Source organism: Calypte anna, chromosome 27 (genome assembly GCF_003957555.1).
Source record: "Calypte anna isolate BGI_N300 chromosome 27, bCalAnn1_v1.p, whole genome shotgun sequence".
In the NCBI taxonomy this organism is placed as follows: Eukaryota; Metazoa; Chordata; class Aves; order Apodiformes; family Trochilidae; genus Calypte; species Calypte anna.
This window is the reverse complement of record NC_044272.1, coordinates 5013632-5038919: the sequence shown is the minus strand read 5'-3', so window position 1 is coordinate 5038919 and position 25288 is coordinate 5013632. Positions and strand designations below refer to the sequence as shown.

General features: G+C 55.5%; 1 protein-coding gene across 1 annotated transcript; it reads right to left on the bottom strand.

The window, feature by feature from the left end:
* Positions 1-154: 154 nt before the first annotated feature.
* Positions 155-24574, bottom strand: EFTUD2 (elongation factor Tu GTP binding domain containing 2). The gene is given in 31 exon segments (XM_030465994.1): positions 155-606; positions 1138-1245; positions 2408-2561; positions 3352-3446; positions 4000-4118; positions 4571-4658; positions 5327-5453; positions 5725-5811; positions 7321-7403; positions 8356-8457; positions 8776-8916; positions 9528-9590; positions 9592-9647; positions 9743-9956; positions 11051-11178; positions 11455-11590; positions 12736-12826; positions 13719-13765; positions 13767-13783; positions 15359-15483; positions 16615-16781; positions 17230-17265; positions 17267-17316; positions 18362-18452; positions 19599-19634; positions 20297-20362; positions 20604-20679; positions 22585-22663; positions 23086-23251; positions 24129-24234; positions 24461-24574. Coding segments are annotated over 30 exon segments (2949 nt in total). The 5' UTR covers position 24234; positions 24461-24574; the 3' UTR covers positions 155-510.
* Between the last annotated feature and the right edge of the window lie 714 nt (positions 24575-25288).

Sequence of the window (25288 nt, the reverse complement as noted above, 5' to 3'; positions counted from 1 at the left end):
TGGGCTGCCTGGACACCTGGTTCCTGCTGGGGACAGGGGACACCAAGGCTGAGAAGGGGCGGACAGGAGCTGTGCCTGCTCCAAGCTCTGGTGACAGCCAGGCCTCCCCTCCTCTGGGCACCATCACACCAAATCCCAGCAGGAATTTTGTATGAAATGTTTATGAGGGGTCACAAAAGGTGTAAAAAAAGGTAAACCTCCCCCCCCAACATTTCCCCTCCCCCAGCCAGGAACCCTCAAACATTTGAGGAGGGTTCGGGCTCTCTCCTTCCTCATCCCAATGTCAGGATTCCTGCTGCAGCCAGGGCTGACCCGGGTGCTGGGGAGCTGATCCAGAGGGGAAAAAAAAAATCCTCCTGGGGGCCACAGTGGCTGCTGAAGGCTCAGGACACAAAAAGCATCAGGGCTGGGGGCTGCTCCAGGTCCAGGACTGCCCAGGGAGGTTCCAGAGCCATGGAGGAGCAGGCAGAGGAGCCCTGGAGGCAGGGATGGGCAGAGGGGTCAGGAGGTTCACATGGGGTAGTTGAGGACGACGTCCTGCTTGGCCAGCTCCAGCAGCATGGGGTCATCAAAGAACTTGCTGATGCTGACGTCCTCGCTCAGGCCCTGTGGGGGGAGCAGAGCACCAGAGGTCACCCCTGGGCAGCCCCTGCCAGACCCCGGCACAGATCCCACCAAACAGCCCCCTGTCCCACAGCAAGGTCAGATTTTCAGGCTCCAGAGGAAGTGAGGGGAATTTTCCAGGGATCCAAGGACATCCAAAGATTCCAGGACATCCAAGAGCTCCTCAGGAAGCTGCTGCTGCTGAGCACGTCCAGCAGCTCCCTGCCCACCCACCAGGGACCTTGGCTCCCTGCAGTCCCCTCAGCTCAGCTCCCTAAAGCAGCAGAGGAGCAGCTGCTGCAGGAGGAATGGGCTGGATGGGTGTGAGGGGCTGGGGTCTCACACCACAGGACCTCCCCTCAGGCTGGAGTTGCCCATGGGCCACCAGTGGCACCCAGAAGCAGCACTGGGGGGACCAAGAGTCCCAAGGCACAGTGGTCAGTGCTGGGAACACAGAGGGGACATGCCACCCCCAAGGGACACCCCAGCCAGGGCTCAGGGGGTGTCAGGGATGGGGGCTGCCCCCAGCCTCACCTTCCTGCGCCTCGTCTTGATCATGAACTCCCTGGCCAGGTGTGGGGCTGGCTGGGGCTCCAGGGGCCTGATGACAATGCTCTTGTCCAAGGGGTCACCAGGCACAATCTGAAACACAAAACCATGGAAAAGATCTCTTAGGATCATCAAATCCAACTGTCAGCTCAGCACCTCCATGCCTACCAAGCCACGTTTGGAAGGGACACATCCACAGGTTTTTGGGACACTCCAGGGATAGGGTCTCCACCCCTGCCCTGGGCAGCCTGTTCCAGTGCTTGGTCACTTCTCTAGTAAATAAATTGTCCCCAGTCTCCAATCTAAACCCCTCCTGGCACAACTCGAGGCCATTTGCTCTCACCCTATCACTTGTTACTTGGGAGAAGAGACCAACAAAAAAAAACCCACAGAGCCAGGACCTGAGAGCAGTGCTGGGGCTGGCTCAACCTCCAGGAGAGCCTCAACTGCAACAGGACACAGCCCTGGGCCCTGCAGACACCCCCAGCCCCACCACCCCATCTGCTCTCCTGGCACAGAAAATCTGCCCTGTCCCTGCTGGAGATCCCTGCTGTGAGGAGTCACCATCCCTGTGTTGCTGTCCCAAGCCAAGACCTCATCCCACCCCCCTCATGCCTCTGTGCTCCAAAGACCTCAACAAACCTGCTAACCAGGGCAACCCATGGGGGTCCCACAACCCTCTCCAGAACTCAGGCACATTTATTTGCTTCAGAGCCAACCCTGAGGCTTTCAGCTCCTGCTTCCACCTGGCTGTGTCACACACAGCTCTGCACCTCAGGGCAGTGGCTCCCATGACCTGGCTTGTCCCAGACAGGGAAGTGGCCAGAGGACAGCATTTTGTCCCAAACCCCATCTGCCACAGCTTTAGAAGCTTCCTCCAAGAGGCCAAGTGCAGCACCTCATGTCTTAAAGCAGACTGACAAGTCTGAGCCCTGCTCCAAGCCTTCTGCTCCCCAAGCTGCAGAGCAACCACGGAGCTTCCCTTCTTCTGGAGCAGGAGGTTCCTGGCACTCAGCAAGCAGCAGCATCCAGTGCTCCCTCAGTGGGGACATGGAGCAAACCTGTGGGCTTCTGGCAGATACTTAACAACTGACACACGAGGCCACCCCGACTTGAGAGCCCCTGAGGACATTCCCCAGAGACACTGTCCCTCCCTGTGTGAGCTATGGCACTCACTGAGCTCTGCTGAAAACACCCAAATGCTTCCAGATCCCACCAGATCTTCCTTCCCCATCCCACCAGGGAATGAACTCACCTGCCAGTGGTGGAAGACAGAGAGTGAGAAGGCTTGTCCCTGAGTGTGGGTCCTCAAGTCTGTCTCAAACCCAAAGGAATCAATGGCTGGGATGAAAGCTTTGATGGTGTAGAGAGGGGAGCCTGGGATTGGAGCATCTTGTGTGACGTGGCCTCTGCCAACACATCAGATCAGCTGTCATCTATGTCATGGAATCCCAGACTGCTTTGGGTGGGAAGAGACCTCAAGGCCCCCCCAGTGCCACCCCTGCCATGGGCAGGGACACCTCCCACCAGCCCAGGGGGCTCCAAGCCCCATCCAACCTTCAACACTGCCAGGGATGGGGCAGCCACAGCTTCTGGGGGCAACCTGGGCACCCAGGGGCTCAGCACCCTCACCCCAAACAATTTCTCCCTCCCTCCCTCCCTGCCCAAGATCTCCTCTCCATCTCCCCTCTCCCAGCTGCAAACCCTTCCCCCTCGCAGGGTCCCATCCCTCCAGGCCCTTGTCCCAAGTCCCTCCCCAGCTTTCCTGGAGCCCCTTCAGGCACTGGAAGGTGCTCTAAGGTCTCCCCATGGGATCCTTCTCTTCTCCAGCCTCAACACCCCCAACTCTCTCCCCCTGGCTCCAGAGCTGCTCCAGCCCTCCCAGCAGCTCCAGGGCCTCCTCTGGAATAACTCAAGGAAGTCCATGTCCTGGTGTTGGGGGGCCTGGAGCTGAACACCAGGGGGTCTCATGTCCCTTTATGCATCCTCCTCTCTGATGCTCAGGAAGAATCAGGCCCAAACCAAAGGCTGTGATCCTGGACACCCCCATCCCACCCAGGATGCAGTCAGGAAGCATCCAGCTCCCCCTTCATACAGATCCCACCCTCTCTTCACAAGCAGTGAGAGACCTGGGAAGGTCTCTGGCAACCAGAATCCCAAGGGAGCAGCAGGGTGAGAGCCCTGTGGAGAGCCCCTCACCTCCTCCTGGCCAGCACAGTGTAGACAGCAGAGACACAGTCAGCAGGAGCCTGCACCTCCACGAAGTAGTACGGCTCCATCAGGCGAGGGGTGGCCTGTGGGGACAAAGGGACACCAGGCACTGAGCCTCCAGCAGCAGCAGAGGGATCAAACAAGAGCCAGAGGCTGGCATGCACCTGGCTGGGGACAAAAGAGCTCCTGCTGCCCCCCAGCCAACACCAAGATGAGCTTTTCTCTTCCTGGCCACGAGTCATCAGCTTCCCTCTGCCCCACCACCCCTCTTCCCAGCAGCAGAAAGGGGAGATGGAGCAGATCCACAGAGGTTTCCAGCCAGACAGGAATGGGATCACTTGTAAAACCCACCCAAAAGGGTGCTGGGAACGCTGAGGGCTGAAGGAGTGAACAGAAACCAAGGTCCCTGGGGCAGACACCACAGCACAGGCACAACCCAACCCCCCAGAGCCCCCAGGAGCCAGCACAGGGAACACCCTCAGGCCCTGCAGACACCCCCAGCCCGGCTGGGACTCCCCCCCCCCCTCTGCTCCCCTGGCACAGCAGAACTGTCACGTTCCTCCTGGTGATCACCCCTGCAAGAGGGCACCAGTGGTGCTGCCAAGGAGAAGGCCCAGCAGGAGGTGGGGGTCTCACCATCAGGAAGGCTGAGTAGACCACCCTGCGGGCTGTGGGGATGATCTGACCTCCACCCCTGTGCAAGGGCTCCTGAGCAATCACTGCATCCAGGATCTTAAACTTCACGTTGCGGATCACTGAGGAAGGGCAGAAATGACAGAAAGTGACTCCAGGGGGATGTTCTCTGCTGTACCAACACGTACCATGTGTCCCCAGAGATCCCGGGCATGTGGCAGACATCCAGGCAAAGCCCCAGTGCCACCAGGAGAAGTTCTCCTAAATTTGGTTCCATCAGGGAAACCCTGGCAGGTGCCTGACCCTGCATTTCAAACACAAACAGCTCAGCAGCTTCTCTTGCAGGGTGCTCGGGGGGCTGCACCTCAACTGCAGGAGTGGAGCCAGGTTCTGGGAGCCACCTCACTCACTAAAGGGCAAATCCCAGTGCCTGGGTGGCCCCTGCAGCCAGGGGAAGGTTCCACGACCTCCTTTGTCACCAGTCCCCAGGGAACTGAGCCCTGAGGGACTGCCCAGCAAAACCACTTTAGTGCTGAGGTGGAAGAACCCCATGGATCTTCTCAGCTCCACTTACATTCATCACAGAGAGGCCCTTCCCTGGTGCCCCACTGAAACCCCTGCACAATGCTGTCCTTCACTGAGCCCAGCAGCGACTTGTCCACCTACAGACAGACAGACAGACAGACAGACAGAGACAGATTTCAGAGTTGCAAATCTGCCTCACAGGGCAGCAGCCAGTGTCAGACAGGCCCCAGTGGTTAAAAGCTGGTTCCTAGAAGAGCAGCACTGTCCCCCTGTACCCCCAGTGTCCCTCCTCCAGCTCAGGAGGGTCATCTTCAGAGTTTGGCAGCTAGAGCCATAAATTCAGAGAGTCTGTATTTTGGTATTCCTAAAAGGTAGAACACTTAGTCACCCAATTTGAAGATGCTGGGCCAAACAGCAATGCCTGCAAAGTAATGGTGGCTTGGTAGGCAGTGTGGGATGATGAGGGAAGAGATCTGGAGAGGGTCTGGAGACCCTCAGTGCTGTAAGGGTGCTGAGCCCCCGGCCCAAGCTGCCCCATCCCTGGCAGTGCTGAAGGTTGGATGGGGCTTGGAGCACCCTGGGCTGGTGGGAGGTGTCCCTGACCATGCAGGAGGTTGGGACTGGATGGTTTTTAAGGTCCTTTCCAGCCAAAATGAATCTGGGATTCTGTTATTTGAGATCAGGCAAACCAACGAGCATTGAAGCAGCACCTGGACCCTGCTGTAGGCTCTGGAAGGAGCAGCCACCTCTTGGCAGCCCAGGAGCAATGTCACACTGCCACATAACCCCTGCCTGTGCCTCTCACCTCAGAGGGCAGTGTGTCATCTACCAGGATATTGGGGCCAGTGGCATCTGGACCAAAAGCCCAGATGGAACGGGCAGCCAGCAAATCCCAGTCATATTTGGTCTGGAAGAATTCCCCCAGCTTCTTCCTGGTAGAAGAAAAACAGAAGAAACTTTCAGAAACAAGTATCTGACCTGCACTCAGAACATATTTATGGCCCTGCTCCCCTCAGGCATAAAGTGGTCTCAACGTTTTACCAGGAGCATCTCTTGCCAGGGGAGCTGGTAGCCATACTGGACCCAGAACCCAGCCAGAGGCTGCTGGCTGATGCTGTGCACCTTGCAGATTCCAGCATTCCCTTTTTTTCCCCCAACTACTTGCTTCTGGATGGCCCCCTCCTCTCCCCAGATGGGCCATACCTGTTCCATGTTATTTGCACCACTTCGTTTTCAATGTCCTCTGCGAGTCCCTTCTCCAGAGGCTCAGCAATCATTGTGATCTTGTTCCTGAGCAGAGAGACAGCTGCAATTAGCCCACAGAATGATGGAAATGGGAGTAATTGGCAGGACCTCAGGGACTGCAGACTGCCTGGAACACAGCTAGGGAGGGGAAGCCATCCGTGTCCTTTGCTGTCACTGCCTTGTTTGTAAATTCAGCCCAGGAGCTGAACAGCCCCTCCCAAGGCTCCTGCCTGGTCCCCAGCAGCAGATTGCAGCCCCTTCCCTCTGCCCAGATGCCCAGCACTCACCCAGGCTGCAGCAGGAAGCCCACGGGCTCACTCAGAGCCAGCACTGGCTGTGCTGGATGCACAGAGAACCCCACCAACACCATCCCCTGCCCCCCCAGTGGGTCACCCCATTGGCCCAACAGCCACAGAACCACCTGAGATCATCACATCCAAGAGTCAGCATCCCCTCCAATAAAATATCTGTGTCAGTATCTGCATCATCCACCACAGCAGCTCCTGAAGGGCCTCAGCTCCACAGGTTTTCAGTCCCTCCAGGGCTGGTGACTCCACCACCTCCCTGGGCAGCCCCTTCAGCACCCGACTGCTCTCTCAGGACAGAAATTCTTCCTCAGGTCCCATCTAAACCTCCCCTGGGACAACTTCAGGCCATGTCCTCTGGTCCTGTCACTGTCACCACCTCCCTGCCCCCTCCCCTCAGGGTTAAGGTCTCCTCTCAGCCTCCTCTTCTCCAAACTGAACATTCCCAGTTCCCTCAGCCTCTCCTCACAGGACTTGTTCTCCAGACCCTTCCCCAGCCTGGTTGTCCTGCCCTGAACTTGCTCCAGCCTCAAAATGTCTTCCTTGTAGTGAGGGGCCCAAAACTGAACAGGTCAAGGACTGACCTAAGACTGGAACCTTTCTGTCCCCCAGAATAAGGCTGCCAACCATAAAGAGACTGTAACAGAATAAAGCAGGTGAGAAGAACCAGAAACCCCAAGGGAACAGATGCAAGCTATCTTCAGCATGATTTCCCCAAAATTCAGGCACTGAAACATCCTGTGCTGCTGGATTCATCCTGGTTATCCAGCCTGCATTCCCTCTCAGGGAATTCCTCTCAGACTTCAGTATCTGACAGTGAATTGCTGGAGGAAGAAGAGATGAGGCTGCAACACTCCAGTGCACCACCAGGAAGGAAAAATTGTTTTAGGATTAAGAATTATTAAGAGAAGATAAAGCTTTTGCTCATGAAACATTTTGGGAGTTAGTGAAGGCAGCACTGGGCTCTTTGGCCTCTGCTCAGGGATCCCAACACACCTCCCAGTTTTGGAGATACCACAAAACTGCTGAGCAGGTTTAGGTAAAAGGGAGGAGGGAGAACTTTGTTCCCTCTGCTCTGAGAGTTCCTACAAAGCACAGAAACGTCCCTGGGACTGCAGTATGTCCCTGAGGAGTTCAGCAGAGCTGCTGCACCACAGGGCTGCTGCTTGTCTGAGCCCAGACCCTCCTGGGGGGTGAGGGTGAATCCCAGGGAACCACTCCACCCACCCACCCACCCACGAGCTCTTACTTCTTGTTGGGTGTCTCAGCAAAGCACTTCAGGGAGGATGTTTCCACTACTGTCTCACAGAATGTCACAACAGGATCAGCAACCTGGAGTGACAGCAACAGGTCTGTAAGGTTTTCAAGTACTTTTCTGTTTTTAAAGAGGCTGTTGAAACCTTTGAGCATCTCTGAGAAAAAGCTCCCTCATCCAATCAGCCTCTGTACAAACCACTGCACTAATTCCTTCATGCAGCCAAGAGAGGAACATTTAAACCTGCTCCTACATATGAAACAAATTCTGCATGGTGCATTTATTTGATGCTAGCCAGGCAAGGGCTGAAGCACAGGACAAGACTAGAACAGGGCCATGTATCCCTCTGCAAGCCAGTTCTCAGCCTGTCAGTCACAGTGTGACACACTCAGGCTCTACAAGTCACCTTTGAATCCTAACATCCTAATTGTGTCCAGTTCTGGAGTCCCCAACACCAGAAGGACACAGAGCTCCTGGGAGGTGTCCAGAGGAGCCACTGAAATGCTCAGAGGGCTGAGCAGCTCCCTGGGAAGCCAGGCTGAGGGATTGGGGTTGTTCAGCCTGGAGAAGAGGAGGCTCCCAGGGGAGCTCAGAGCAACCTTCCAATATCTGAAGGGGCTCCAAGAAAGCTGAGGGAGGGCTTTGGACACGGGGGGGTAGGGAGAGGAGAAGGGAAATGGGTTAAAACTTAAAAAGAGGAGATTGAGGTTGGATATTAGGAACAAATTATTTTATGTCAGGTTGCCCCCAGAAGCTGTGGCTGCCCCATCCCTGGCAGTGCTGAAGGTTGGATGGGGCTTGGAGCCCCCTGGGCTGGTGGGAGGTGTCCCTGCCCATGGCAGGGGTGGCACTGGGGGGGCTTTAAGGTCCCTTCCAATTGAAACCATTCTGTGATTCTATCACTCCTTTTCTTTTTCCTTTTAAAGTAATGTGACAAAACTGCACATCTCGTTTATTTTCCCATTCTCTTAAGGAAGGGGAGCAAAACCTCCTCCTCCCAGCTGGGACAATGCCCTCTGCTCTCCTCACCTTGATATCAATCTCTGAGTACATCTTGCGCAGATCGTGCATCACACAGTCCAGGTACAGCTCCCCAGTGCCCAGGATCACGTGTTCCCCAGACTCTTCCACCTGAAAAAGGAGAAAGGGCTCCAGCTCCCAGCACTGCTGCTCCCAGCTGGGGCAAGTACCAGCTGTGAATAAACCAGCTGGGATCACAACACCCCAAGGAAAGCTCCCCCAGCCTTTCCCAGCAGAAAGTGCTGATGTGCTGCTGCCTTCCCAGCACAGAAAACTGTTGAGGTTTTTTTCTGCTGGATTTACAGTTTTCCATGATTTATGACATCAACTGCAACAGCAGGAAAAAAAAAACAACAACCCACCAAGAAAACAACCCACAACAAAATCCTGAAGGCAGCCCTCAGCACGAGCTGCAAGAGCCAGAGGTACCTTGGTGGTCAGTGAGGGGTAACTCTTGTTGACTTTTCGGAGCCCATCCAACATTTTGGGGAGCTCGGAGGGGTTGACAGGTTCCACAGCTATCTTGATGACAGATGTGGTGTTGAACTTCAAGGGACGAAAGATCTGAGCCTGAAAACAGAGAAGGATAAAGAGCTGAAGGTATCAGCAGATGGCCCCTGGAGCTGGACACAGCACTCAAGTTGTTCCCTTAGTGGCTCCTGCTCCCTGGCTCAAGGAGACAAAGTGGCTGTGACCCCAAGAGCTTTTGGGGTGCACTCTGACACCTGGACTCCCTGTAAGGCAGGAGGGGACAGTCCCCCTCTGCTCTGCTGAGACCCCCCTGGGGTAAGGCTGTGTCCAGCCCTGGGGTCCCCATCAGCAGAAGGACACGGAGCTGCTGGAGCCATTCCAGAGGAGGCCCTGGAGCTGCTGGGAGGGCTGGAGCAGCTCTGGAGCCAGGGGGAGAGAGTTGGGGGTGTTGAGGCTGGAGAAGAGAAGGATCCCATGGGGAGACCTTAGAGCACCTTCCAGTGCCTGAAGGGGCTCCAGGAAAGCTGGGGAGGGACTTGGGACAAGGGGCCTGGAGGGATGGGATGAGGGGGAAGGGTTTTTTTCCCTTTCCAGAGGAAAGCCCCTGAAGTCCTCCAGGGCCCAGGGCCCAGTTTATAGTTTGAATCATGATCTTTAGGGTCTCTTCCAACCCAAAGCCCTCTGGGACTCTGTGATTCTATGCTCAGTACCTCCTCATTGCCCCGAGGCTCTGTGACAGTCGCTGTCTTCACTATGGGCTGGTCCACTCCTTCAAATCAGCACCCAGTTGCCAGCAGGGACCCTGTTCACCTCGATGTGGTACTGGAATGCTGGGGAATGTAACTGCAGCAGTGGCCACTGCCATCACTGGGTCCCCACAGCTCTTTTCTTCCCAGCCCCAGGTACCTCCCCCTCCCAGCTGAACTCTGCCAGAGCTTTTCCCACCTTGCAACTGAGATCCAGAGGCGCCCGACGGTGCAGATCTGGGAATCCTCCTCATCTTCCAGGGTGTAGTTTTCTCCCAGGACCTTCACAGGCTGCCCAGCATGGATGGTCCCACTGAGCACCCTGCCAAAGGCATGGAACTGCACACCATCATCTGTGCTGTACATCTTTGTTGTGTGACACATCAGTGGGCCCTGCCAGGAGAAAGGCAGAGAAATAAACCTTCAGAACTCAGTCAAGACACAGACACAGACCTGGTAGGATTCATGGATGCAAAGGGATTTAGAAATTTTCTTGTGACTTGCCAAATCTTTCATTTTCCCTTGCCCTGGAAGCCTTACATCTCCTTGCCCCATCACAGATCCCTGGAATGATTTCATAGAATGGTTTTGGTTTGGAAGGGACCTCAGAGATCATCAAGATCCAACCTCTCTGCATGGACAGGGACACCTCCCACTGGACCAGGCTGCACAGGGCTTCATCCAACCTGGGGCCTTCAACACCTCCAGGGATGGAGCATCAACAACCTCTTGCTGTTGCTGCTCTGCTCCCTCCTCTTGTGGAGCAGTGAACAGTTACTGGGATGGGGCCATGAGAGGAAATGTCATCTGCTGGCCTAGGAACCAGCTCAGGGCAGAGCATCTGAGCCCCCCTGCTCTCTGCACCATAAGGTCACTCCACAGCTGGTGATCTGGTGACAGCCACCACTCTATAGAGTTTTGTGTGGGTAATCACAGCTCAGTAAAGCAAGTGATTCATTTTCTCTCCAGACAACAGAGCAAAAGTCAGGGGCAGATTTCTTGTGAGCTGTTGCCTGGCGTTGGTGGCTTCAGACAACTCTGACTGACAGTTCAGCACAAGCTGTTTGAGGAGGAAGGTTTTTGCAAGGCTCTGATAGGAAAGGTGCTGAATAACTAATGCAGGGTTATTTTTATCAGTAGAGTTCAGATCAGCTCCCTCAGCATTTGGAGAGAAAATCAAACTTCAAGGAAAAGGGATAAGAAGGCAGCAAAAGGAAACAAAACCACTCTGCAGTTCTCGTGTGCTCTGAAGCCCTGACCTGGTCCTGTTCCCTTCCAACACTGTCAGACAATTCTCTCTCTCAGGGACTGCCCTGGCAGGCAGCTGAAGCTTCCCAGAGCAAAGAGATTTGTTTTGGTATCGGATGAGAGGTTTCAAAATGCTGGGAGTCAAATCTGTGCAGATGGCTGTCTGGGAGGCAGCAGGGGGGGGGAGGGCAGATTCACCACGGGTTTGGGCACTGGGGACAAAGCAGAAGTTTCCTTACATCGGGGTCACATTCACTCATGGCCTCCCCAAGGTCTGAGTCGACTCCCCCGGTGTAGGTGTGCTCGATTTTTGTCTTGGCCCCCACCTTTGGAGAGGGGATGTGCTGCACACACATGTCCACAAAGCCTGGAAAAGCAACACTTGATGAGAACAGGACTCAGCAGTGTGGAGGAAAGAAATGCAAAGCCATTCCAACTTTGGGATGTCCAAACATCCACTCCCAGAGCAGCCACGGGAGAGGGAAGGTGTCAGTAGTGTCCTCTGGGCTTAATATTTTATAGTTCTAAAGCTGAGAAGGGATCAGTGCACTCCAGCATTCCATGGCTGCAACACAGCCCCTGACTCTGTCCATGCCAGAGCAGGGTGTCAGGGGTGGGGAGGGGCAGATGAGAAGCATTTTACCTGTGAATTCCCCAAAGAACTTCTTGCAGACGAGCCGCAGGAGGGGCCGAATGTTCAGTTTTAATTCCTCCTTGGTCAAGTGGATGCCAAGTTCATCCAGGGTCCTGGGCAGGGTTGTGTCCACATCTCCCACCACCTGCAGGAAAACAAACAGAGCTCTCAGCTTAGCTGCAGGGTCCAAGCCAGTAGCTCCCAGGTCTGGCTTCACACCCCCACAGAGCTCTGAGCTGCTCAGGTCCAGAGCTCACAGGACTGTTTGGCTGCATCAAGTCACCAATCCTCAATATCATAGAATCTTAGAATCATAGAATTGGCTGGGTTGGAAGGGACCTCAGAGCTCATCAAGTCCAAGCCTTGATCCACTCCCACTGCAGTTCCCAGCCCATGGCACTCAGTGCCACATCCAGGCTCTTTGGAAATATCTCCAGACACGGAGAATCCACTACTTCCCTGGGCAGCCCATTCCAATGCCTGATCACCCTCTCCAGAAAGAAATTCTTTCTCATCTCCAACCTAAACCTCCCCTGGCACAACTTGAGACCCTGCCCTCTTGTCTTGCTGAGAGTTGCCTGGGAAAAGAGCCCAACCCCCCCCTGGCTCCAACCTCCTTTCAGGGAGTTGCAGAGAGTGATGAGGTCTCCCCTGAGCCTCCTCTTCTCCAGCCTCAACACCCCCAGCTCCCTCAGCCCTTCCTCACAGGAATTCTGCTGGATCCCTTCCACAGCCTCCTTGCTCTTCTCTGGACCTGCTCCAGCACCTCAATCTCCTTCCTGAGCTGAGGGGCCCCAGAACTGGACCACAGGACTCAAGCTGTGGCCTCACCAGAGCTGAGCACAGGGGCAGAATCCCTTCCCTGGACCTGCTGGCCACGCTGTTCCTGAGCCAGCCCAGGATGCCATTGGCCTCTTGGCCACCTGGGCACACTGCTGGCTCTGTTCAGCTTTTCTGGCAATCCAGACTCCCAGGTCCCTTTCTTGCCACTCTGTGCCCAGCCTGGAGCTCCCCATGGGGTTGTTGTGGCCAAAGTGCAGGACCCGGCATATTAGAGCAAACTGGGAAGACCAAAGCAGCTCTGTGCAAACACAGAGGACTGTTTGCAATGAGCAGCTGTAAAGGAGTTTTGCTCAGCACTGCTCTGCAACCCCAAACCCCAGAAATCTGTGAAAATCCCAGAGCAGAACAGGACAGGCGAGTCCACAGGAACCAGACAACCCCCTTGTGGTGCTGAGACCCAGGATGCTCCTGTCTGGAAGTGTGGGAAGGAGAATGAACACCACATACCTGAGCCAAGATCTTGTAGAGGGGCTCCAGAATGAACTCCACAAAACTGCGCTGGGAGCTGCTGGTTGGAGCCTTTTTAGTGAACTTCCGGCTGTGGGGGGAGAGGAGACACAAGGGCAGCAAATCCTGCAGCCTGACAGCCCCTGCTGCACACACAGCTCCTGCTGCTCCCACCTCATCCTGGAGACACAGACTGCTTTGGGTTGGGAGGGACCTCAAAGCCCCCCCAGTGCCACCCCTGCCATGGGCAGGGACACCTCCCACCAGCCCAGGGGGTCCAAGGCCCATCCAACCTTCAACACTGCCAGGGATGGGGCAGCCACAGCTTCTGGGGCACCTGGGCACACAGGGGCTCAGCACCCTCACCCCAAACAATTTCTTCCTCCATCTCCAACCTCAATCTCCCCTCTCCAAGTTTTAACCCATTCCCCTTGTCCTCTCCCTACCCCCCGTGTCAAAGCCCTCCCCCAGCTTTCTTGGAGCCCTTCAGATATTGGAAGGTTGCTCTGAGCTCCCCTGGGAGCCTCCTCTGCTCCAGGCTGAACAACCCCAATCCCTCAGCCTGGCTTCCCAGGGAGCTGCTCAGCCCTCTGAGGCATTTCAGTGGCTCCTCTGGACACCTCCCAGGAGCTCTGTGTCCTTCTGGTGCTGGGGACTCCAGACTGGACACAGGACTCCAGGTGGGGTCTGACAGGAGCAGAGCAGAGGACAATCCCCTCCCTCTGGCTGGGGGCTACACTTCTTTCTTTCATCTTCCCCTCCCGATCCTCCTGGGGAGGTCTCGGGGACATGGGAGTCACGGTGACTCTGAACAGGGACCAGGGGAGTGCACAGACCCACATCAAGCAGGAGCCTGACTTAGCCCTTCCCAGGCTCCACCTCAGGTTTGGAAGGTCCATGAGTGGCCATCTAACCCATGTCCTGACACAGCAAGGAGGGAAAACCAGCAAGTGAACTCAGGGACATTTCAAGAGGTTTCTTACGTCTTGGGGTTGAAGTAGATGTCACCCCAAAGCCTCTTTGCAAACTCCCTGGTAATTGATGTCTCCTGCAGGGAAAAGCAAAGGACCAAAAGTCTGTCCAGCTGACACTGAATGTCTCCCACCTGGGAAATATTTTTATTTTTTCCTTTTAAAACGAGCCTGAGGATTTCACTTAACAGAGCAGTGCAGATGAGTGAACACTTCAGAACCAATTGTTCCCAATTCAGAAGGATTAAGCCCCGAGTTGGGGAGGAGCAGGGAGGGAGGGGGCAGAAAACAATTCACTGCAGCAGCAGCAGCCCAGCTCCATCACCATCCAGCCTCCCAGCCCTGCTCCTCAAGGAACGTTTCACCTCTCAGTTACACACAAGGTTGCAGCTGGTGGCCTTGCTGCAGGAGCCTGCTCACATCTGCTTCACTTTTGTGGAGGTGAAGGCTGCAGCCTGGCAGTGCAGAGCCAGGGTGTGGGTGCCTGACACCCCAACGCCCACAGGCTGAGCAGCGACCCTTCCTGCCTGCTGAACACCTCCAGGTCCTCTTCTCCTTGCACTAAGTGCACAGCCAGACACCCCAGGGCTGCAGGAGGAGCTCAGTGTGTGGCTGTCAGGATGGATTTACAAAGGATGAGACAGGGGTGATAATTTACAGCAGTTTCCAAACAAGTTTTTGCTGTGGGCAGATGTGCAACCATAAGAAGTGTCACAGTGGCTGTGGTCCCTGACAGCTAAACTGCTGCAGCTCCTGCTGCCTCAAGTGCTTGCATCACAGAATCAGCTCCTGCCTGCCCCACATGGGGGGCATCTCCCCCACAGCCCCCAGAGCAGGGGCTCATCCTGGCAGCACTGAGCTGCTGCTGCTGCTGCCCAGCGGAGCTCCTTTATTCCTCACCAGGACAAGCTGGCAGTCCTGGCACTGCAGCCCCTGACCTCCACCACTTCATCCCCCCCCAGGCAGCTCCTCTGCATGAGCTGGGCCAGCATCCCCCCCCTGCTCCCACAATCCCCCCTGCTCCACATCCCCCCTGCTCCCACATCCGCCCCCTGCTCCCCACTGGGAGACTTCACCAGCCTGGAGGGGCAGGTGGCAGAGGGGAGCACAAGGCCCACTTGTACCAGCAGCAGATTTGCCTCAGTGGGCACCTGGGGAACAGAAAATGAAATCAAGGCAGAAAAAGACAGTTTCTTAAAAAAGAAAAGAGGGCAAGAGTGCAAAACCTTGTGGGCCAAGCTTGTGCCTGGCTGCAGCTGAGTCTCAGGCTCTGGAGATTCTTGTGAAAACTGCCTGGCTCCTGAGCTGGCCTGGGATGGAGGCAGAGCACAAGGCAGGCACTTGCCTTCCACTGCCAGAGCAGAACTTGGTTTTTCTGCTCAGGGTATGTTACATGTAAAACATTGGCTTCTGACCCAAGAAAATATTTATTGGGAGAAACTCCCTAGCTAAAAATAAGCTGGGGCCTTATTTTTGCTCTTTGCCACCCAGGGCTCAGATCTGCAATAACTCTCAACTCCTAGAAACTCCAGACTGCACGTCCTGCCCATCCATGTGCAGTGAGAGCCAAAGCTGAAGGGCTCAGAAAGCCTCAACAGGAAAGGTTAGCAGATGAGCTGTAGAAGTGTACAAGGTTTCTGGATAATCCTCACCATATGTGTCTGCATAAATCTTTGCAAAAGATCCCAGGGTGAAGCAGATGCTGTACTGTGAACTGGAGAAACACACATTCCCCAGAAGGGGAGACAGAACCAGGTTCTCATCGGTGGAATACATGCTGAGAGGAGACAGTTTGTAGAGAAAAGAAAAAAAATAAATCAATGTTATGAACCACAGAAGATGCTTAAACCCACCTCCCCCAGCAAAGAGCAGTGTGTGAGAGGCCAGGACTCTGCACAGCAGCTTACAACATGCCTGCCATCAGAATGTCAGGGACAGGGTCACCTCATGACTATGAATTTCAGAGCATTAGTGTACAAAAATATTGCAAGACCTAAAAATAAAAAGTTACCAGCACAAGTGCTTCATATTTTTTGTCAGGTTGAGTTTTCTTTCCTTAAAAAAAAAAAGGCAGTAAAGGTGGTCAACCAAGCCAGGGAAAGGATAACACAGGGTAAATATTGAAGGTGAGGTCTGGGGAGGCTCTGAGCACCCTGATCTGGGTGGGGGTGTCCCTGAGACTGCAGGGCTGGGACTGGGGGACCTTTGGGGGGCCCTTCCAACCCAAATTATTCCATGATTCTGTGATAAATAACAGAGACAGAACTGAATTGTAGGGAGTCTGGCAAGTTCACAAGCACAGGACAGGAGAGCTGGGCCTGCTCCAACCTGCTTGGTGCCAGTGGAGCTGAACAAAGCGACACAGTGAGTGAGCTCCTCTGGAAACCCAGTTTGGGGCTGCACAGCCTGGGATGCAGACACATACAGACTGAGGAACAGTGTGAAGAACACCACCTGGGCACAGCAGAACCCAGAGGAATGGTCCACAGCTGCACTTACAGCTGGAGATGTCCCTGCCTCCTCAGGGCAGGGCTTTGCAGGGAGGTTTGGGCACAGTAATACCACAGGCCCTGAGTAGGGGTTGGGACAGCCTATTCCTATTAAAGAAATATTTAGGAGCCTTGAGAGATCCCAGCAGACAATCTAGGACACAGCCTGGACAACCTCAGTGTGTTTGGGAGCACAGAAGCTCCTGCTCCAGTCCTATGTCCACTCTGCTTCCTTGTTAATGGGGCAAAAAGAGCTGATCCCATGAAGCTGCTGGAATTCAGGCAGGATCAGCTCTTCCTGTAGAATTCAATATATTGCCTGAGATGAATTTTCCTCACAAGTTTTTAGGCACACAAAGGGCTGGCAGACAAAAGCAGCTGCCAGAGAGCAGGGACAAGCACCATCCCACCCCCCATACCTGATCAGCCCATTAACTTCATCCACAATGTGTCTGAGTTTATAGTAGGCATCTGTTGGGGGCAGCTTCAGCTCCAGGATCAGTCTGTCTATCTTGTTGATGCAGACAGTCACTGCCAGCCTCTCCTGCACTGCATGCTTGATCAGCCTCTCTGTGTTCAGCATCACCTGAGGGAGCAACCACCACAAACACCCTCAGCAAAAGCCCTCCATGAAATGTCACCACCAAAGAGGTGACAGCAGCCCAGTCACCCAGGGCTGCCAGGCTGCAGAAAAGCCACCAGCCAATCTTCCTGAAATTTAGGTGCTAACTCAACTAAATTCCTTGAATTCTACCCCATGGACATCTCAGATACAAATAACCTGCTCAGTTTGAGCTGTCATGGGGACAGAAATGCAAAAGCTCGTAACCAACCCACGTGTCCCACACCAGCCCTGGACAGAGAACCCAAAGCCCCAGTACCCTCCTCAGGCTGGAAAACATCCTCACTTCCAAAAACATCCTCCAAAACCCTCTAGCCTGGAAATCAGAACCCATCCCAGGCCTTCCTGCTCAGGCAGAATCCAAGACTCCAGAGGAAGAGATTCTGGCAGGAAGCCCTGGAGCACAGGGCACTCACCCCTCAGCTGCATCGATGAAGAGCACGACACCCATCCGAGATCCTCAGCCCTGCTGTCACCTCATCAGAGAAGTTGACATGGCCTTCAAAAAGACAAAACATTCAGGAGACCCAAAGTGAGCCCTGAGGGACCCCCCATCCCCCTGCCCATGCTGGGCACTGCTATCCAGCGAGGCATAACATGGATTCCTCTTCTAACAGGGACCCAGCAGTGGCTGCCAGAGCTCCATGTAGGCTTTTGCTTCAGCTTTAATGCTATTTTTTGAGAATAAACCCAACAACTTGTTTAACAGACACTTTTCCTCACATTTGTTGCTGTTTTTCTCACAGCTCTGTGCATGTACTTCAGGAAAAAGGAGGAAGATTACTTCTCACCAAAGAACAACAGATGCCTCTCCCTCCAGCCTCCTCCTGCGCTCTGACCTCCCTCATCTCAAGCTGCAACTCAGCAGATGTGTCCCAGGGACCCTTCCCTAACTTCTGCCCTTGGTTTCTTTCAACACGTTGATCCATGGTTACGTTCCCCCCCGCCCAGGAGCTTGTCAAAGGCTGGGAGGAAGTGGCTGAGAGTCTGAACAGTGTTTGAGACGAGCAGGGTGGCACCTGGACAACCCAATCCCACCCCTGCTCCTCATACCCTGGTGTGACCCAGGTTCCCAGCCCCATCAGCCCCCAATTAGCCCAGCTAATCATTAACACCAGCCTGAGTGACAGCCAGCTGCACAGGCACTGCTGCTGGCAGCCATCTGGGGAGAATGAATCAGCTGAAGGCTTAGGACCAGGCTGGAATCATCCCCCAAAACCACAAAAACCCCTGGGTTGCCACCTGTGAAAGGTCCCAGGGACCCTCCCCGATCACCCACTGAGGTTTCAGGATAGACTCTTACTTTCCTCCCCCCCCCAAGAGCCAAAGCTGCCCAATCCAACACACAAGCTCTGTGCAGACCCTCACCAACCATCCCCCTACATGTTTTTCACTGCTCTGCTCCTGTCAATAGCACAATCCAGAGGACCAGAGGTTTATTGATGAGAGAAACCTTGCTTCACATGGTCACGCATCTGCTCCTCACATCAAGCTGCCTTCAGCTAAGTGCATCCCAAGCCAGGATTTCAGGATTACAAAATCACCTGGAGTGTCAATGATGTTGAAGAGGAAAGATTTTCCTTTGGTGTCAGGCAGAACAATGGTCACTGGTGTGCTCTTGATCCCTACTCCCCTCTGGAAGGCAGGAAATCAGGATTAGCAGTAACAAGAAAAAAAATACATTGCTGTGTAAAAAGATGATCAAAGGAAATGAAGAAGATGGAAAGAAGTAAACATCTCTCCAGGACACCCTGTTACCCCCAGGGAGGGAGTGACAACCTCAGCTCACTGCTCCCATCCAGACTGGCTCAGCCTGGTGAGCAACATGCAGCAGCAGAGAAGATGAAGATTTGTCTGTGCTTTCTGTGGTGCTATCAAGTTACACCTCAGAGCACCCAGAGTATAAAGTAGAGCATTAAGATGGAGAGAAAGGAATGCTTCACAGGAAGGCTCTGGTCATGACCATGCTTAGTGAGTGGGACAAATTAAGATTCCCATTCACACCCAACCTGGGGAGTCAGAGCAGGCAGCTGAGAGTTCCCCTCAGAGGAAACTGAGGAGAAACAGGTTTATTTTGAAATCATGTTTTTCCTCCCCATCCATCATCACTGCAAACCCCTTCCACCTCTTTTCCTCCAAGCAGACAGGAGATCCCCATGTGCTGGGACAGCTCTGCTGTGGGTGTTCATCAGCACAGGGGTCAGGGTCAGGTGGGGAGATGAGGACTGCAGGATCCTCAGCCTGGGGAATGCTCAGGAGAGACCCCCCCATGTTCCAGTGCTAAAAGGGGGACACAGAGAAGATGGAGACTCCCTGTGTACAAGGAGTCCCATGGACAAGACAAGGGGCAATGGGCACAAGGTGCTCCTGGGGAGATTCCCATTGGACACAGAAGGAAAATTGTTCCTTATGGGGACAGTCAGACCCTGGAATGGTCTCCCAGAGGAAGGGGTGGATTCCCCCACTCTGGAAAGTTGGAAGTCTCAGCTCAACAGAGTGCTGAGAAATCTCAAACAGACTTTAACCTGAGGAGGGTTGGAGCAGATGAGCCTTGAGGTCCCTCCCAACCTTAAATTCTGTGATTCTATGAAATGGAGAAAAGTTGGAGCAGGGATCTTACTGAGGCAAACTAGAGGAGCAGCTCCTTTGATTGCTAAGAAAATAAACAAAATGTGGAAGGCACAAAAAGATGTTAAAATGGAAGAGGAAACTGCCTACAGTAACTGTGAGTAAAGCATGAGCCAACTGGATAAAAATCACTGCCTGTTCTGCAAGACTCACCTCTTGCTCTGTGAACAATATATCAGTGTAGCAAAGCTGCAAAAACAAAAACAAGAATGTCACATTTTGGTATGAAATATGACATCTGAAGCAGCACACAGGAACTCTTTCTAGATGCTTAAGGTGGCAAGAGAGTGACAGGGGCAGAACCAGGACAAAGCTCTGGCTCCAATCCCACACCCTCTTCACTCAACCACATTCACCCCACCTACAGCCATGGCACCAAAAGTGCCCCTCACAACCAGGACACTGAGGGGCTGGAGGTGTCCAGGGAAGGGAAAGAGAGGTGGGGAAGGGTCTGGAGCAGAAGTCTGCCCAGGAGCAGCTGAGGGCCCTGGGGGTGTTGATCCTGGAGCAGAGGAGGCTGAGGGGAGACCTTGTGGCTCTCTGCAACCCCCTGAGAGGAGGTTGGAGCCAGGGGGGGTTGGGCTCTGCTCCCAAGGAACAAGGGATGGGACAAGAGGAACTTTTGGGAGATTTAGGTTGGGGCTTGGGGACAATTTCTCCCTGGAAAGGGTTGTCAGGGCCTGGCCCAGGCTGCCCAGGGCAGGGCTGGAGTCCCCATCATCCCTGGAGGGGTTCAAAACACATGGATACACTTTGGGCCATGGTCTGGTTGTCTGGCAGTGTTGGGTTGGTGGTTGGAATTGATGCTGTCAGTTCTGTTCCAGCCCAAGGAGTCTCTAAGGTTCACTCACGTCCTGGTCGTAGCGCTTGCGGATCTCTGGGTGTGTCTGCTCGATCAGGCAGTCAACAAAACAAGTCTGAAAAACAGCACAACAAGGAGGTGACCACGGTGAGATGGACAAGTCAGAGTCAAGCCCTGCCCCCAGCACAGGGGAAGCTGGGCACGTTTCCCTTCCCACGTGGCTGAAAGGCACAAAGAAGGCAGTGGGCAGAGGAGCAGAGGGAGGTGGGGGCTGCAGAGACCAAGGGGTGAGGAGCAGCAGCACAAAGGGACAACAGAGTGATTGTTGTCACTTGTCTGTCAGGTACTGTCCCCACCTTGCCATGGTGCAGGTGCCCACACAGCGTCACGTTCCGAATGAGCTCCGAGTTGTCCATCAGATCCGCCAGGAAACTGGAGAGGAATCAAACACAAAAGGCTGTTGGGAGGCTCCTGGTGTGTCTAAGAAAAGCAGGTGCCATTTCAGCTATGCTGAAATCCAAGGTGCCCCCTGAATCCTCTCCAAACTTCCCTCCTGGCAGTGCCCTGCGGAAGCAGAATCCCACTTCCCAGATGGGGAGGACAAGAGTTGGAGTCCCAGGCAGATGGCAGTGGGCGGGAGGATACGGAGCTGGAGGAGCTGCCAGGGATGGCACACTCACATCACTGAGTGTTTTTCTTCTCTTCTCCTCAGTATTAGAGCAAAAGTCACACCCATGCACCCTGGTGATGAGATGATTCCTCTCAAACAGTGGCAGGCACCCAAGTAAAGCAGAGAGAGGGGGGTACAGAGCCCCCCAGGCAGTTGGAGAGGTGGCCCCAGGGCTCCTCAGATCATTAACTGTGAGTTCAGGGCTTAGAACAGAAACGTTCCCAGGGACTCTGTGGGGGAATTGAAACCTTTTTAACTCAGCAGCTGAGCTGGGCAGTGCTGGGCTGGTCACTTCTGGGTGGATCTTGGCCAAAATACAATTGAGCTCCTAAATTACCAACTCCTCTAAAAACATAATAGGAGACTGTAAAGCACATGTCCCTTGCTGCAGCTCTGCAGACAATAAGTGCTGCTAAATGATCTCCTTTTAAACAGGTGTAATTACCACCAGTGCAGTCGACTTCTTAACACACAACATTTTGATTAAGAGCTAAAAAAATAGAAAAATCAATAACAATACTGATTAAAAGCTTGCTTATTGGTCTTAAAATAAGGGTAAATGGGAAATCAATAGCAAGCTTGCAGGTTGCTGGCTGAGCCCCAGGGGGAATTTCTCCTGGCTCCATCCTGTCCATTTGTACCAACAGAATCAGGAGGAGTCCGTGACAGGCAGGACAAGCAGAGGACACAGGGACCAGGAGAGGGGCAGATGAAGAGCAGAGGTCAATGAGCAAAAGGGACTGCTTGGAAATACCAGCCCCAGCAGCTCCTTGGCTGTGCCAAACCCCACCCTGAGCACGGGAGGGCTGGGGCAGCCCCAGAGTGGCCACTCAGGAAGGTTCTGGGCATCCAAGTGACCAATGCACTGAACAGAAACTCCAGGGAAAGGAGCAGGATCCTGGGTGCTGCCCCAGGGACTGCTCAGGCTGGGGCTGGCTCAGCAGGAGGGGGAGTGGCTGCTCAGCCTGTGCCTGGAGACAACTCCTTGGATCTGGGAGCAGCTCTGATGAGCCAGGGAGTGGTGTGTGGGGAGCTGAGCCTCACCAGGCACCAGCACAGCTCAATCTGCTCACCCACAAATAGAACAAGCAGAGGGAAGCACCCCAGGAGAGCAGACCAAGTGGCACTGGTGCCAGAGCTGCAGTTCTGACACAGCAGGAGCTGCTGCTGACCCCACACAGGGGGATCAGGAACTGGACCTCAGCTTTTAAACTCTTCTGCATTTTGCCCCAGGGTTTTCTCTCAGCTCTTTGGGGCTGCTTTGTGGGACCCCAGAACTACCCCACAGCTCCAAACAGATCAGTGGCATCAAAACCTCCCCCAGAAACTCCTCCAGGAGAGATGGGAATTAATTTGAGGCACTGAGAGTCACTGGGATCCACACAAAGGGTCCCAGTATGAGGTGTGCCAGTGTCCCAGTATGAGGTGTGCCAGTGTCCCAGTATGAGGTGTGCCACACACCGACCCTGTCAGTATTTCTTGGGTCAGCCAAGAGCAGCAGGAGGGTTCCTGAGCCTCGAGCTGAGATCAGGACACTGACCAGAGCAGGAGACCCTCTGTGGAGGGGAGAACATCTGTACAACCAACACTTTTCTACTTCCTTCCTCTTTTTGTGCCTCAAACCCCAGGGAAGGGCAGCCCTGGGCTGCAGTACCCAGCACACTCACTCCATCTCATAGACAGTGACAGGCAACGTCTGCTCCATCAGGGAGAACTTCTTGGTTTTCACAGGTTTAATGATGGGCTCTGGAAACAAGAGAGAGAAGAAAGCTCTGTGCACCTGAGGCCCTGCACCCAGCAGGCTCTGGATCAGGCACAGGGAGAAGGGGATTTTGCAGCCAAAGCCACAGGTCTCAAGCTGAGATTCTTTCACAGTTTTATAACAGCAGCTGGACCAGCTGATCCCCACGGGCTGAACTCTCCTCTTCTGACAGAGAAGGATCAAAGGAGAGAACTTGAAACACTTTTTTATTACTCCTTCAGCATCTCCCCAGTGCCTGCTGCTGTCTGCTCCCCAGCACATCCCATAACAATCCCAGGCACCAAAACCCCCCCAGAGCCTGCACACTCCTGGGGCTGAGAGGGAACTCAAACCCCAGGGGCTGAGGGGGGGGGTGCAATGTTCCAAGGATCCCCAGAGCCCCCTCCTCCCTCCAGAGCCCCCTTACCTGTGAGGGGCTGAGTGTCCTCCTCCTGCACTATGGTCTCCACCTCAGGCCCGTACACCTCCTCAGCAGTGGGGTAATACTTCTTGTCCTCATGCAGCACCACCTCCATCCCCGGGTGCTCCTCATCATGGTCCCCCATCTCATCATCATCCTCATCATCCTCCAGCTGCAGCCAACACTCACACTCAGCCACTGCAGCACCTCAGGAGCCTCAGAACCATTCCCAGTGGTGACACCACCCCCACCCCAGCCCTGACCCCAGCTCTGCCCCCCCTGCCAGACCTCAGCACCACCCCAGGGATGGGGACTCCAGCACAGCCCCGGGCAGCCCCTTTTGGTGCCTAATCACCCTTTTTGTCAGGATGTTTTTCCTGACATCCAACCTCACCCTCCCCTGGTGCAACCTGAAGCCACTTCCCCTCCTCCTGTCACCAGATCCCCCCTCAGGCAGCTCTCAGAGTGATGAGGTCCCCTCAGCCCCCTCCTCTTCAGACTGAACCCCCCCCAGTTCCCTCAGCTGCCCCTCAGGTGCTTCAGGCTCAGAGCCACAGACCCGGGCAGGGAACCATCAGCAGAGCCAGGGGGCACTTGGTGAGCACCCCCCCTCCTCCTGCCAGAACTGCCACTGCCTGGAGGCTGAGCCAGGCAGCCCCCCCAGCACAGACAGACCCCCAGCACCAGGGGAGGGGGCTGGAAGGGGCTCCAGAGCCTCCCATGGAGCAGCAGCCTCTGCTCTCCCTCCTTCCCCAAGTGCCCCTTTGGGGGTCTGGGGGGGTCTCCCCTACCCCCTTGCCATGCCACCCCAAGGCCTGGGACCCCCCCTGCCCCACCCCCGAGTGACCAACCCCGGCTCCAGCAAAGGCTTCGTGTGACAGGAACAGAACCGTGGGATCGCTGCATCCTCAGAAACCGAACCCCCTCTGCCCCTCAGCTGCCCAATTCCCCCCGGAGCCCGGGAACGGAACCGCTGGAGCCTTCTGGAGCTCAGCACCGGCTCCCGCGGGGCACGGGGCAGGATGAGCCCCCCGGACCCCCCCGCTCACCTCGTCCAGGTCCTTGGACTCCCGGCCCAATTCGTCGTCATCATCGTCCGAGTCCAGCTCGGGCCCGATGTAGTTCCCGAACTCGTCGTACAGATCCGTGTCCATCCTGGGGCAGCGGGGAGGCTCCGGTTCTGCCCCGCGCACTCAGGAAGCCCCGCAGAGCCCTCGGCTGCCCCGCACCGGGAGCCCTGACCCTGACCCTCACCCCGGCCCGAACCGTGCGCGACCCCCAGGCCCGCCCGCCCCGGGGCCCCGCCCCGCCCCGTGCCCTCCCCCGGTACCGCGGCCCTGCTCCCGCCCTCGCCCTCCCTTCCCCTCTCCCCCGGGCCCACTCTCTCTCTCTCTCCCGGTTCCGGTCCCGGTTCCGGTCCCGCTCTCCCCTCGCGCTGCCCTCGCCGCCGTCGACACCGCCGCGGAAGGTCCCGGGGCTGCCCACGCTGCCTGTCGCGACAGAGAGCCCCGCGCCCACCGAGAGCTCCGCGCCCGCAGGGGAATGTGGAGGGGGAGCGGACGAGAACCGCAGGGGGTTCCGGTTCCGCGGGCCGGGCGGGTCGGGGTGGCGGGGCCGGTTCTGTCAGGCGCGGAGCGGGCAGCCCCGCCGGGGCCTCGCGTGCGCTGTCCCGTCGCTATGGCAACGGCTGAGGAGCGCGCGGCGGGAGCGGGGCTGGGGCAGCGGCGGGAACTATCGCGATAGAGAGAGAGAGAGAGAGAGAGAGAGAGGGGCCCGGCGGGGCTGTCGCGACAGAGAGAGAGAGGGGCCCGGCGGGGCTGTCGCGATAGAGAGAAAGAGAGAGAGGGGCCCGGCGGGGCTGTCGCGATAGAGAGAGAGAGAGAGAGAGAGAGAGGGGGGCCCGGCGGGGCTGTCGCGATAGAGAGAGAGAGAGAGGGGCCGGCGGGGCTGTCGCGATAGAGGCCCGGGGCCAGTAGTGTGTCGAGGTCTGGTCAGGCTGTTGCGGGAGTGCGGGACCCAGGCCCCTGGTGGGGCAGTTGCAGTAGAGTGAAAGGCCAAGGCCTCATGTCGTGATAATCGCAGGTTTCCCATTTGCCATCCCTGAGCACTCCTGTCACGACAGGAGTGAGGATCTCTGGAGGTGATGGTGTGTATGGCCCGGTAGGACTATCGCGATAGCTCCCAGGGGGAGCGCTGGTAGGACACGCGA